Raw genomic sequence first — 13,462 nt, 5'->3', positions numbered from 1 at the left:
TGTGTGTGTGTGTGTGTGTGTGTGTGTGAGTGAGAGAGAGGGGGGGATGTGAGGGTGTGAGTGTCTGAGTACCTATCTTATTTGTTAATGCTAGACTTGTCTAAAAACGTGAAATTACGACGTGTACTAAATTATTTAAAGAGTGGGTGTTGGATTTGGTGAGGGTATAAGCCAGATCAGTTTTTAAACACCAGTAGATTTTTTAACATATTAAAGAAATAGGCATATGGGTTTTGTCATAATTAAATAACTCCTGTTGTTTTTAATAGGACTTTTATGGGGAAAACATAAAGGCTTCTCCAGATTATGAAAGGATCATCAATCTTCGTCACTTTAAGAGGTTACAAAGTTTGCTTAAAGGACAGAAAATAGCTTTCGGTGGAGAGACGGATGAGGCCACACGCTACATAGGTAAAGGAAAGTCACCTTTTCCTGTGGGAGATAGCAGTTTGACATTACCCAGCACTTAGTGTTCCTACACAAGCTGTAAATATTACTTTTAGTGTGCTTCTTTAAATGCATGTATGCATGCCCCTTTAAGATGATCTTGTTACTTTCATTTTCTTATAATTTCATGTATGTTACTTGATTCTTTTATTCTGAAATCACGAGAAGCAGAAGGGGATTTTACATAATCATCCCCACTTACAGATGAGAACGTAGCTCGGAATCCCACCATTAAATAGCATCCCTTCCAGAGATGGTGCTTTGAGCTGCTGGCCTTGGCCTTCGCTTGTTCACATTCCTTGTGTATTTTGCCTCTTACCATGAATATATATTACTTCGAATTTCATCTTATATGGAACCTAGGGCCCCATACATGCTGCACAGGTAATCTACTACTGGGCTACATTACCCAGCCCTTGTTACATTGAATTTGTTTATCTTGATTTTTCATTCTATTTACTTTATGTGTGTATATGTATGTGCACATACACATACAGGTGCCATAGTATCTCAGTTGTCTGTTGCTGTGATAAAGCACCACAGTTAAAAGCAGCTTGAGGGAGGAAAGGGGTTTATTTCATCATACAACTCTCAGCTCATAGTCCATCACTGAGGGAAGGAAGCCAGGACAGGAGCTTAAGGCGGGAACCTAGAACAGGAATGAAAGCAGAGGCCATGGAGGGGTGCTGCTTACTGGCTTGCTCCCAGCGTCTTGCTCAGCCTGTTTTCGTATACACATTAGGACCATCCAGAGTGGTCTGGGCCTCCCACAGCCATCGTTAGCCAAGAACATGCATCACAGGCTTATCCACAGGTCCGTCTGGTGAGGGCATCTGCTCAGTTGGCAGTTTCCTTTCCCCATGTGACTCTAGTTTGTGTTACGTGACATAAAACTGTTGACCACTTGTCAGCTTGACACACACACACACACACACACACACACACACATACACACACACACTCACAGCCACGCCCCCCCTTCTCTCTCTCTGTCCTTACTAAGCCATAACCTTTTCCTTCTGGTTAATCCACAAGATCTCATATTAATATCAACATTACAATATAAGTCAGGCATTCCAACTTTTAAAAGGCCCATGGTCTTTAAAAATGCAAACACTTTAAGTTCAGTTTCATTAGATATCCAGAGTTTCTCTGAAACTCTCATCTTTCTAAAATTGCAAAGCATCTCCAACATATTCAAGGTCTCATAGGCTGGCTCCACTCCACAGCCACCACTGTGCTTGGTGGTCTTCGCCTGGTACTGGCGTCTCCAAAATTCTGGGCTCACTCTTACAACTGGGCTGCCTCTTCACCAGTGACTCTCCTGGGCTCTCTGCCACATGGTGCCGAGACTCAGCTTTTCTCTGTGTCCACTTTAATCCTGGAGCTTTTACTGCAACTGAGGCTATGCTTGCACCAGTGACCTCTCAAGCTTGGTTCCAAACCCTAGCTGCTCCCCATGGGCCTGTCATGGCTTCAAATCCAGTACCACCTGGGAGTCTCTTACACGTTACTACGTTCAGCTGCCAGCATAAGGTACAGCCTTGGCCACCTCTGGGCCAGAGCTGCTGTGTCCTGACCCTGAGGAACCATTTCCTAGAAGATTGCACCTCATTGATATTAATCCCTTCTTAGTCAGAGCTGATTCTTCAGCCCCAGCTCACCAGAGCTACAGATTACAATTCAAAATATTGAATGGCCTTGATAAGGGACTCTTCTGAATTTTCCTCTGAAACTCCACAAGCCAGGCCTCCATCATCTATACCGCTCTCAACATGGTCTTCTAAGTTCACACAACAGCTCATGAGCTTTGAGCACTCAATGGCTTTTCTAGCCCAAACCTCTTCCATAATTTAGACCTCCGGGTCTGTCATTGCAGTGCCCTGTGATCCTAGCATCAGTTCCTATCTTAGTTGTGTTTCTGTTACTGAGATAAAACATTATCACCAAAAGCAACTTGAGGAGGAAAGGGTTCCTCTCATCTTATTACTCTCGGGTCCTTCCCCATCCCCAGTGGAAGGGAAAACAGAAACCTGGAGCCATGGAGGACCCCTGCTCGCTGGCTTGCTTCTCATGGCTTGCGCAGCCTGCTTTCTTAAACATCCTAGGATGACCTGCCCAAGGTGGCGCACCACCCCTGTGTGCTGGGCCCGTCCACATCATTAATTAGGAGATTTGCCTGCAGGCAACCTGATGGAGGTATCTTCTCAAATAACTCAAGTTAACATAAAAACTAACTAGCGTATATGTAGAAGTCAGGAGATGAGTTGAGGGAGGTGTTCTCTCCTTCTGTGTGGGCTTTAGGGATTTAAATCAAGTGGGTAGGCTCAGGGGTGAGTACCTTTGCTCCCTAAGCCATGCCATCAGCTTTAAATACAATTTCCAAAACTAGCATACAAGATGATGGGAGAAATACAAGCATGTGTGGTGGGTAAGGAAGCTTACCCACCACAATTAATTACTTCCCAAATTAATTTACTTATCTTTTTTTATCAGCTGTTAAAAAAAAATCTTAGAATACAAATAATAAAGAAATTAATAGAGATTCTTCTGAGTTGTTGGATGGTACTGAGGTTGTTAATACCATTAAAAAACAGAATTCTTCCATCCTGCTCTTCTTCCATGACCTAGAAGAGACAAAAGGAAGGAAACTGTGGAGATTACCTTAGTCTAAAGTAGGACTCTTCCCTGAGCTTCACAGTGGATTTGGAAAGCAGGATTTGGGAGGAGTCAGAGCTTCTGTCACTCAAAGCTAGGCCTGGCACATTTGGGAGGACATGGAGAACAGGCCAAATGGCTTTGTGTAGTGGGTGCCTAGTGGGTAGTTGACCCAGAGGAATAAAGAGGGAGTTTGAGTTTTGCTTTCTTTGTCTTAAGCTTGGCCAGTTATATCATTTGTTTGTTTGTTTGTTTGTTTTGTTTTTAGCCCCAACCATACTTACTGATGTTGATCCGAGCTCCAAGGTGATGCAAGAAGAAATTTTTGGACCAATTCTTCCAATAGTGTCTGTGAAAAATGTAGATGAAGCCATAAATTTCATAAATGACCGTGAAAAGCCCCTGGCTCTCTACGTATTTTCTCGTAACAATAAGGTACGCTTTACAGAGAACAATCCACCTTCAAGAATCAGACTTCTTTATTGCTATAAAACATAGATGTTTTATTTGTATATCAAAGTTGACTGACAAACTATTAATAGCTTGCTGTCTTAGGTACGGAAGCCTTGGTTTATCACTGTATCCTTATCCCCTAGGGTTAGAGCTAAATCTACAGGGGAAAGTGGGCTTTTAAATAACAAACACCTCCAGGATAATTAGAAAACATACATGTACCAGCACGTGGTGCTTTTTGTGACATGGATCCATGGAGCCTGCCCCTGTGGCTCAGATGGCATTACTAGCCATTCAGATGGGGCTGGGGAAGGCAGAGGCCTCTGGCACCATCATATAAATGGCTGAGAGAACTCAGGTTTCAGGTTCCCAAAGAATGGCAGCTTTGTATCATCAGGCAAGTAGCTCTGCCTCCTCCTGTGTGGTCTGCCATTCCCGTCAGTAGGTGACTGCTCTTAGCAGATGATGTCTTCCATGTGGACATGTAGGTCCAGGATCCTCCTGGAGAAATGGAAAATGAGAACAGGGAAGAAGGGACCAGTAAGTGTGAGGAGTTCCTTGGCCAGGGGGCCATGTGCAGTTTCTGATGGTGAGGTGCTGTAGTGACGCGGTGGCTTCGGGAGCTCACAATGCTAGGGAATTCTCATGGCGACACATACTTGAAATGGGATAAATGTGCAGAGTTCAGTAAAGTCTGCTAGCAGCATGCAGTTGAGTGCTGAGTTCTTCCCCTGTGGTCACTGGGAAATCCCATTTGAAACCCGCCATGAATTCTCAGGACATATTATAAGTACCTAAGTAGAATGACAGTTGTTAGTTCAGAGTCATCGAGGCTGTTTTTTGTTTTGTTTTGTTTTGTTTGAGAAAGGGTTTCTCTGTGTAACAGAACCATGGCTGTCCTGGATTCAATTTGTAGATCAGACTGGCCTTGAACTCACAGAGATCCACCTGCCTCTGCCTCCCGAGTGCTGGGATTAAAGGTGAGCACCACCACACTCAGCTTGTGACTTTTTTGATCTTAGGTCAACTATGTATTCAAAAATAAGATAAGTCTAAAGTTTTCTTGCCCTTCATACCTGTTAGTCATGTAGTATAATTTAGATTAGAGATCGATGTATAATAATTTTAATGTACTGTTTTCATTTACTCTTTGAAAATTTCATGCATGCATACTGTGTATTTTGACACATCCACCCCCTAGTTCTCCCCTAACTCTACTTTGCCCACTTACTCATGGTGTGGGGTCATCCACTGGAGCGTGGTTGAGATTCTAGGGGGCATACCTGTAATGAAACAGACTCCCCTGCTTCCAGAGCCATCCAGCTCTCAGCATCTCTTCAGTTATGGGATCGGGGCTCACGAACCTCCCCCATCCATGCTGCAGTGTTGACTGGCTTAATCTTACATGGTCACCCACAGCTGTGTGCGCTCAGGAGCTCAGTGGTCTCATTTGCTCCTCCCTACCCTCTCTTTGGTAATCCTCAACCCCCAAGGGGAGGAGTGTGATCTAAATGCCCGTTAGAGTCTGCACTCTGCAGACACTTCCTGTCTTCTCTTTGGGCAGTTGAGAGTTTCTGTGGTAACTGCTCTCTGATGAGGTCTGAGAAGTGTACCAATCTATGGGTATAGAAATGCAAATTCAGAGGGTAGTTTGACACTAAGTCCACTTAGCAGAATACTCCTAGTTATAGGTTCATCGTTAGGAACCCTCTAAGCTCCCTAGCCGGGGACTCTTGATTTGTAGTGCTAAGCATGTTTCCTGCTGCAGTGCTACCCTACATCATTCTTGCCACTCCTGCGCCCACAGGCATAGCTTGCTGTGCTGGTCACCATCACAGTTCACAGGTTCACTGCTGCATAAGACTCCCCGCCACCAACCCCTGGCTCCCTCACCTCCAACAGTCTGTTAGCATCCCACGGTACTGTGAAAGCTGTTCAGGGCAGAACCCTTCTGGTCAGTACCAACTTGAGAGAAGTAATTATTTCTAAACAGTCCATTGTTGGTACTATGTTGGACTATAGCTCTTGATGGTGACCAAGTAAACAAAGGTTCAGAGCCACTCTTCTTCATCTACTGTCTAGGTGCTGGAACCAGAAGTGTTTCAGATTTCAGAATTCTTAAGGCACTGTGTATCCTAGACTGGCCTTAAATTCATGCTTCTCCAGCGCCAGCTTCTGGGTGGCTGAGATACAAGCATGGACCACCCAGCTTGATTGCAGAATTTTTTCAGATTTTGGAGTATTTCCCTATAAATTAGGAGCTGTCTTGGAGATGGGACCTAAGGTTAAGCACAGATTCCCTCTGCGTTTAATGAGACAATGTATTCATAACCTGAAGATAATTTGATACAATATTTTTAGTGAATTTTGACATGAATTTTGTGTCTCCCCAAACTTAAGAACTTGCACCAACACACAAAGCCAGGATGCATGTCCTTAGAGCCCACAGTGAGTGCCCTCCAGGACACAGAAGTGATAGGACCTTGGGTCTGACCTGGATGCCTTTGGTCTGTTCCTCAGCTCATCAAACGGGTGATTGCCGAGACATCCAGTGGTGGAGTCACCGGCAATGATGTCATCATGCACTTCACTGTTAATTCTCTGCCCTTCGGAGGTGTGGGTAAGTATGACTGTCTTCGTTATTATTCTGTTGCTGTCATGAGACACCGTGAGCAAGACAATCTAAAAGAGAAAACATTTAACTGAGGGCTTGCTTACAGTTTCAGAGGGTTACTCCATCATTCTGATAGGGAGCATAGAGGCAGGTAGACAGGCATAGTGCTGGAGCAGTTGCAGAGAGCTCATATCTGCTCTGCAAGTTGTGGGCAAAGACACTCAGGCTCAGACTCGACCTGGAGTGGGCTTTTGAAACCTCAAAACCCCCGTGGTATACCTCCAAAAAGGCCACACCCATTCCAACAAGGCCACACCTAATCCTACCCAAACAGTTCCACTAATGGGGACCAAACATTCAGACCTAGGAGCTTATGAGAACAGCTTCCCAAATCACCATAGCGACCTTCTCTGAATAGAAAAGTGCCAGAAGCATGTTTTCTGGATTTCTTGTACAAGCTGTTGAAAATTGGGTACTGTTTATTGTGCATGTCTCTGGGACCGTGTCCTCCCCTGGCCACTCGGCTTGGGGTCATTTCCTGGCTGCTGCTCACCTAGCTTGCGGTCATTTCCTGATGGCCTGCACAGTACCGTCTGTCCCGTCATTCTCTGTCCTTATTGTCACTGACCACAGCTGTGATGACTCTCGCCACCTCGTTACTTCCCTTCCTTACTATGCTACCAGATCTTCCCGGCTTAAGGGCCGAGAATCAGGTTTCAGATTAATTAGTAAGATACCTGTATTTAAGTGCAGTACAGCGGCGAGAGAAAGGTTTAGAATGCCAGAAACAGAATCCTTCTGTGCTCTACTCAAGCTGATGCTGCAGTGGGCAGTCAGTGCTACATGCACAAGCCCCCCCAGGCCTCCGTGGGGACGGGCAGCCTTTCCTTGTGCTGCTTTATTTGAGGCGTGAGAGTCCCCCGCTCTCTAGAGGACGGGCAAGGAGCATTTTGTTGTTGGGGAAGCATTGTGGATGCAGTCTGATCCTTTCCTCTGGGTCCTTCCTACCATGGTGATGGCTTTAGCTGGTCCCTCTTCTCCTCCCTCAGTGTCCTCGGGTTTTTTCTCCTGTGTCATTGTCTCTCCAATGAATCAGTCTTGCTTTCTGACTGATCCCCTCCCTCAAAACACTGGTGACTGAGCTGTGGCCTGGCCCCAGCCAACTGTCCCCAGCTTCCAGGCAGCCTGCCTTCTGCCTTTGTCCATTGCCACTACTCAGGACAGTTTCATCTGCAGTCTATTGTGTGCATTGTGGATTATGTGAGCGTGGCTTCCAGGAAGACAGAAGTTTTTCCTTGCTTATTCTTACCTAGCCATATAACCTTGTTATCCCGTTTTCAGTTGCTCTTTAAGAATTTGGAGGAAGCAAGTGAGGGGAGCCATGTATAAATAAGGTCATGTGGACTGATGGGAAATCACACGTACAGCATTGAGCGTCAGACTAACCTGGGCTCACATTTTAGCTTCCTCCTTTAACAGCCATGTGACCTTAGGCAGATAGGCTGGCTCTGGGTCAGAGGTACAGACCACCACGGGGCTGTGGTGGGAATCCCCAAAGAATACCCCGAAACACTTAGCACACCCCTGGTGTAAAGGACAGCACAACCCCAGAAGGAATGCAGATCCTGATCCTGCATCCTACCTGAGAGGGCGGTTGGGTATGCTGGGAGCCAAGCTGGGAAAGGATTTCTGGGAAGAAAGGCCAAGAAGTTGGATGTCTCCCCTTCGGGCAGAGCCCAACCAGGCTTTCTCAGTCTATGTTGAAATGGGAAGCCCCCACAGTGAAATTCATCTTTTCTCTTCCATTTATTTCAGGTGCCAGTGGAATGGGGGCGTATCATGGAAAATACACTTTTGATACCTTTTCTCATCAGCGCCCCTGCTTGTTAAAAGGGCTAAAGGGGGAGAGTGTCAACAAGATCAGGTACCCGCCCAACAGCGAGTCCAAGGTCAGCTGGACCAAGTTCTTCCTGCTGAAGCAGTTCAACAAAGGAAGGCTGGGGATGCTGTTGCTTGTGTGCCTGGTCGCTGTCGCTGCTGTGATTGTCAAGGTGAGTCCCTCCGCTCCTGACAAACCAGTCCTTCTGGCCCTTCTTCCTATCTGGGCCAGCTGCTTGTTAGTCCATCTCTGCTATCCTGCCTCTGGTCCTTCCTTCTCACCGCGGGCTGCTGTAGCTACATTCAATCAGCTTCTAAAGTCAGCCAGATGGCCAGCTATCTGTTTCTGTAAACACAGTCATTTGCTGTCCTAGTCGTTTGCTTTTTGGCTGCAGTGTCAACGTTCAGTAGCTCTGAAGGCTAAACGGCCTACAGAGTCAAAATGGTTACAGGAGTTTACCAACTTTTATGAGAGTCTGAGACACTGTGGAGCTTTCTGGAAGCTCCTGAGCTGTCAGCCCTCTGCTCCTCTGGGCATCGGCCGTCTCTGTTCAGTTTCAGTTTGTTCTTGAACATGCGTGAAGTCATTCTGGTGAGACGGACTGGTGGGAGTGGAAAGAGACAGACAGGCAAGGGCTGTAGTTTTTATTAGGCATACTTTCCCTCCAAAGTGGATTGCCAGATAAAGTTTGTCTTGGGCCACAGGTCATCACAGAGGTGACATTGCAAAGAGGCCCTCGTGAGAGCCTCCTTCTCTGGGCAGCGGTACATCCCTGGGGTGAAGGAGTCTGTGGGAATGAATGTCAAGGTGGAGAGGGAAAGGGTTTCCTCCGACAGCTAAGGACATGTGGGACAGTGTCTGTGAAGGGTGGCAGTGGATGAGGGGCATGACGGAACTGCCATGTTTATAGATGATGTATCTCAGTTAAAATATGAAAGTTGTGTTTTACACTATTGCCACACTGACGGATTGGCGATAACAGCTGCATTTGAAATCATTTGGGTTTTCTCAGAAATATCAAGCTCTGCCGAGGGGAAAAGCCCTGTTGGCTTCTCTGATAGTTCATAGCCGGCGCTGGTCCAGTAAGCACTGACGGTCAGGCCCCAGCTGTCTGTTGAGAGTGAGGTAGGAGCTTCCTGTTTCCCTTCTGTGTGTGCGGTGGGCCAGGCTGGGGTCCGTTTAGTTTTAGTTGTTTCTATAGCTGAAGGCTTGAGGTTACTGACAGAAGGTTTAACTTACTTACATACACAGGACCTTGGTCTGGAGCTAATCGGTGTTAAAATTTAATCTAGGCATCATTTTAAAGGGACAGGGATGGGTCCTGGTAATCTGAGAGAAATGTATAGGAGTAGTGTCTAGGCTGGGTCTGGCGAAGCTTGCGTCCTGACTAAAAGCAAGTGGCCACATGTTGAGCTGCACCACTGCCTCTGTCAGTCCGGGAGGCTGCACCGAGCAGCACCAGTCCACAGTCACCACCTGCATGTTTAATGTTTGTTTCATAATTTGAGAATATATTTTTTTAATCTCAGCTGTTTCATTTTTAATTAAAAATAAAACCCTGCGGCTTAGGAACTCACTGTGGCAGTTCAGGGCTTTCCCTCTTTTACATCTTTTTGAGGCTGGAGATCTAGTTGGAGGTAGGCCTGGGTCTCTGGTCATTTCGTTTGACATTGATCCCATAGCCTAAGGTGCATACTTTTGGTTGGGGTAGAATTCCTCAGCCTCTAGGGTGACATAGAGGACCAGGCTGAGTTAGTGCTTCCCAAAGCCTGCCTTGGCCCCAAGAAAGCCCCCCTAGCTGTCAGTGCAGCACACAAGGTAGCCTTGAGGTCCCGGAGGGTGTGGCAGACTGGTCTTCCTTAGCCAGGTCTTTGGTGGGAATGAGAACACGCGGGCTAGATCCTTGGCTTGGTGACTTAGTTAAGATTTTTGGCAAAGCTTCTACTTGGATCTTCCCTACAGTGTGGGGGAGTTTGCAATTTCCCAGGCCAATTTCAACTTCTCCTATCTCATTACTATCGCCGATACATTCATTTCTTTTTAACCCAGGATGGAGTCAGGTGTCGATCTGACCTTTCCCTTTGCTTCCTCTCTGCTCTCTTCTCTGACCTTCTATCCTGTTCGTATCAAAGCATATTTTATTCTAAACAGTGATTCACAGTGTAGCCTGTGTTGCTCCTTTGGGTCTTTAAAAAACATTCTAAAAACATTTTTGCTGCTCTTGGACTTAGAAATACGTTCATCAGTTTTAGATCTCATGCCAATGCTTGGACTCCTACCACAGTGCCAGGATAATGCATGCCTCTGCTCATGTCTGTTAGCTTTGCACAGTGTGCAGTCTACCCCCTCTGTCTTATTGTCATTATTGAGGAAAAGCATGATTTACTCTATGGCTTTTTAGGAACACATAGCTTTTTCTTTTTTCTATTATGAATTTAGTCTCTGGAGAAAATATTTGTGAGAGTCTCGTCCTGGGCTTATGTGCTAAGGCTTGGTGTGGGTGGGTTTTTTCATAACAGAATAACATGAATCCTTTTCTCCTCTCCTTAGGATCAGCTGTAATGACTTCCTCGTTGCCTCTACTGAAGTATCCCTCTACTAAATGGTTAACAAACCAATACTTTTAAAATTGTACCCAAACCAGGAAATTCACAGATGTACTGCAATCAAACCTAAGCTGTTGCCACAAACCACTAATGAAACTCAATGTTTGAGCCAGATCTCTGCATTTGTCCACAGTGCAGGTGCTGAGAGGATGTAGCCTGGGCTGGGGCGAGAACATGTCACGCTAGATCCCAGTCCATGCGGATATGTCAGGGAGACTCCATAACTGCTCCCTGGCCATTTTTCTCCAGCCCAGGCTTTCCAGTCGTCCTCTGTTGTCTTGAGAGCTGAGGCTAGGTCCTCCCAGCTACTGTTAGGCATTGAGGTACTAAAACTGCAGGTGGGTATGTCCACCTCATCCATTGTGGCTTGAGACCGGCCTTCAGGAGTCCGCTCTCCATTTAAACATTTTCTTATTCATAGTGCACCACCCAAAGTCTGTGTGTTTGTGACAGTCTGTCGGGACTGTCCCAGTGCCTTTGTGATGACCTAATCTGCACTGAGCCTCTTGCCAAGAAGCAGTGTTTTCTTTGTGAAGGCCACCCAGGGCATCGTGCAGTCACAGCTGTTCCTGAGTCTGAGGCCAGAAGATTCCCAAGCCCAGGACTTTGAGGCCAGCCTAGGCAACATGATGGGGACCCTCCCCATTCTTCATAAAAATCCCCTCAAGGCCCTCAAGTTGAATGTTATGTAGATCTTCAAGGATAAGCCTTCTGCTTATTTTCATAGCACAATGCAAGGAAATTTTACTTTTTAAATCTTAGATTCCTACAGATCTATAAAGCATGGAGCCTTTCCTGTAGTGAAAGGGGGGGTTATTAGACCCGAAGACTTCAGAACTAACAGGACAGGGATTGCTGGAGAAGACTGTGAACTGACGGGGCACACTGAAGGGATGGGATGGTCAGAAGCGCTCTGGAGCAAGCGGGGCATCATTCTCCCTCAGATCCTAGTGTGGCCAAGCAGGGGTATGGCGGAGAGATCTGTGTGGCTCTGGCTTCCTGCTGCTGGGGCCTGGCTGGACCCAAAGCTCCAAGCCTCCCTGCCTTCCTGGGGTCCAAATTAAGACGTGGCCCACTCACTGAGAATGTAACTTGCTTATTGAATGTACAACCGTGTTTGCCCAGTAACCTGTCCCACCATTGAGGCTATCTGAAGTGTATTGTATGAAGGAAGTATCAAGGACAAATCATTGGCCCGTTTAGCAAATAGTTGCTTAAAGCAGTTATCATAGACTAATCATAAAATATTTTGCACAAAATTTCAATGTTGAATTTGCACTTACTATTGTTATATTAAATTATAAATCACAGCTTCTAGTTAGGCCAAAATACTTACTCTACTGATCTTCAGAATAAATGTATTTCATAAATTATTGTGAGTGTTAATTTTGACCTCAGAAATGGAGATATGATACAAAGCTCCTTTGTGAATCCACTTTTCCCTTCTGTCCCTCAAGGATGCCATTTGCCTGGTTGTCTTGCTTTCTTATTTGAAATTTTCTCAGACCTCACATCCTGTTCTGTGAGTATGTGACGGTCATTGTGCCATGTGTCACCACTGAGCTCAGAGCTGTGTCCACCAGTCACAGGCCCGAAAGCAACCGAGAATTTGAATCTGTGCCGTGTGCCACCCTGAGGCTGTGTGGCCAGACAAGCTGAGCTTCGCCGCTCTGCTCACACTGTAACACCACTTGCTGTAAAGGAGACCACCAGGGAGCGAGCGCTGCTCAGTCTGGGGCGGGTGGACTGAGGCAGAGGAGGGCTGCCTGGCCAGGCTTCCCACCTGTGGCCTTCAGGATGCCCAGAGCTGCCCAGATGGCTTGCTCACCCTTCCCACAACTCCACACAGACTGGTGCCAGGAAATAATAGAATGTTAGCAGTGCTTTTTGAAATTTCATTTTATTTAAAATCCAATTTATATCCTGGAATAAGAGCAGCCATCTCTGGAGTCTCACTCTTCTGATAGGCTAATGTTCCAAAGAACAGTCTGGGTCAGAGATAGAAAGGCCTGGTTGGTCACAGCATAGCCACCACTCTGTGTGATTCAGTTCTCCCAGTGTCACCAACAGGTGCCAAGCAAAGTGTGCAGGGTCCTCCTGCACTTGATCACTTGTACATGGAAGGAGGGTATATGCTGGTGACGGACGGATGGACGCCTGGCTTTGTTTCTCATCTCCTGTAGTGTCTAGAGGGCTCTGACGACAGTGGCCCAACTTGTGGGCAGGTGCTACCCCCTAGACGTTCCCATTTCCTCTGCTGGCTGGATATGAAAGGATACCCCTGCCCGAAGCACATAACACTTAGCTTTGACCCCATCATGAAGTTAATTCTGGGGGAGCTGTCCTAGGTGCTGCAGAAGCAGACTCCAGAGTGCAGGGACAGGGAAATTGCACAGCAGGAAGTCCAGGTTAACAATAAGCTGCATTGGCTGGGCTTCAGGAGAGAAAACACGTGGCGGAACAGCATCCTCCAGACACCACACGACTGATACACATGTGACCTCAGACTGTGACAGCATGCACAAGCCCTGCACAGGTTCAAACCAGAATCCCAGCACTGAGAAGGGGAGGTGGACACAGTCCTGTATCTGTTGGGAAAGGGAAATTGTATTTTCTCCAATTGAGCGTGTACTGGCCAGTGTTGTTTGTCAACTTGATACAGGCTGGAGTTATCACAGAGAAAGGAACTACAGTTGGGGAAATGCCTCTGTGAGATCCAGCTGTGGGGCATTTTCTCAATTAGTGATCAAGGGGGAGGTCCCCTTGTGGGTGGGACCATCTCTGGGCTGGTAGTCTTGGGTTCTA

The 13,462-nt window shown here is 46.6% G+C and overlaps 1 protein-coding gene across 2 annotated transcripts in view; it reads left to right on the top strand.

The window, feature by feature from the left end:
* LOC110331656 (fatty aldehyde dehydrogenase) overlaps nt 1–12,017 on the top strand; it is a 21,636-nt gene extending 9,619 nt beyond the window's left edge. Inside the window, exons 6-11 of one of the 2 annotated variants that reach the window (XM_021212438.2) lie at nt 270–411; nt 3,374–3,540; nt 6,079–6,178; nt 7,988–8,223; nt 9,064–9,176; nt 10,602–12,017. In XM_021212438.2, coding sequence (XP_021068097.1) covers nt 270–411; nt 3,374–3,540; nt 6,079–6,178; nt 7,988–8,223; nt 9,064–9,144 — 726 coding nt within the window. In that variant the 3' untranslated portion in view covers nt 9,145–9,176; nt 10,602–12,017. The remainder of the gene's footprint in view (nt 1–269; nt 412–3,373; nt 3,541–6,078; nt 6,179–7,987; nt 8,224–9,063; nt 9,177–10,601) is intronic. The other variant, XM_029546391.1, reaches the window with a different exon arrangement.
* Nucleotides 12,018–13,462: the final 1,445 nt, after the last annotated feature.

Source organism: Mus pahari, chromosome 14 (genome assembly GCF_900095145.1).
Source record: "Mus pahari chromosome 14, PAHARI_EIJ_v1.1, whole genome shotgun sequence".
In the NCBI taxonomy this organism is placed as follows: Eukaryota; Metazoa; Chordata; class Mammalia; order Rodentia; family Muridae; genus Mus; species Mus pahari.
Note: the sequence above shows the minus strand (reverse complement) of the source record. Positions and strands in the feature narration are given on the sequence as shown.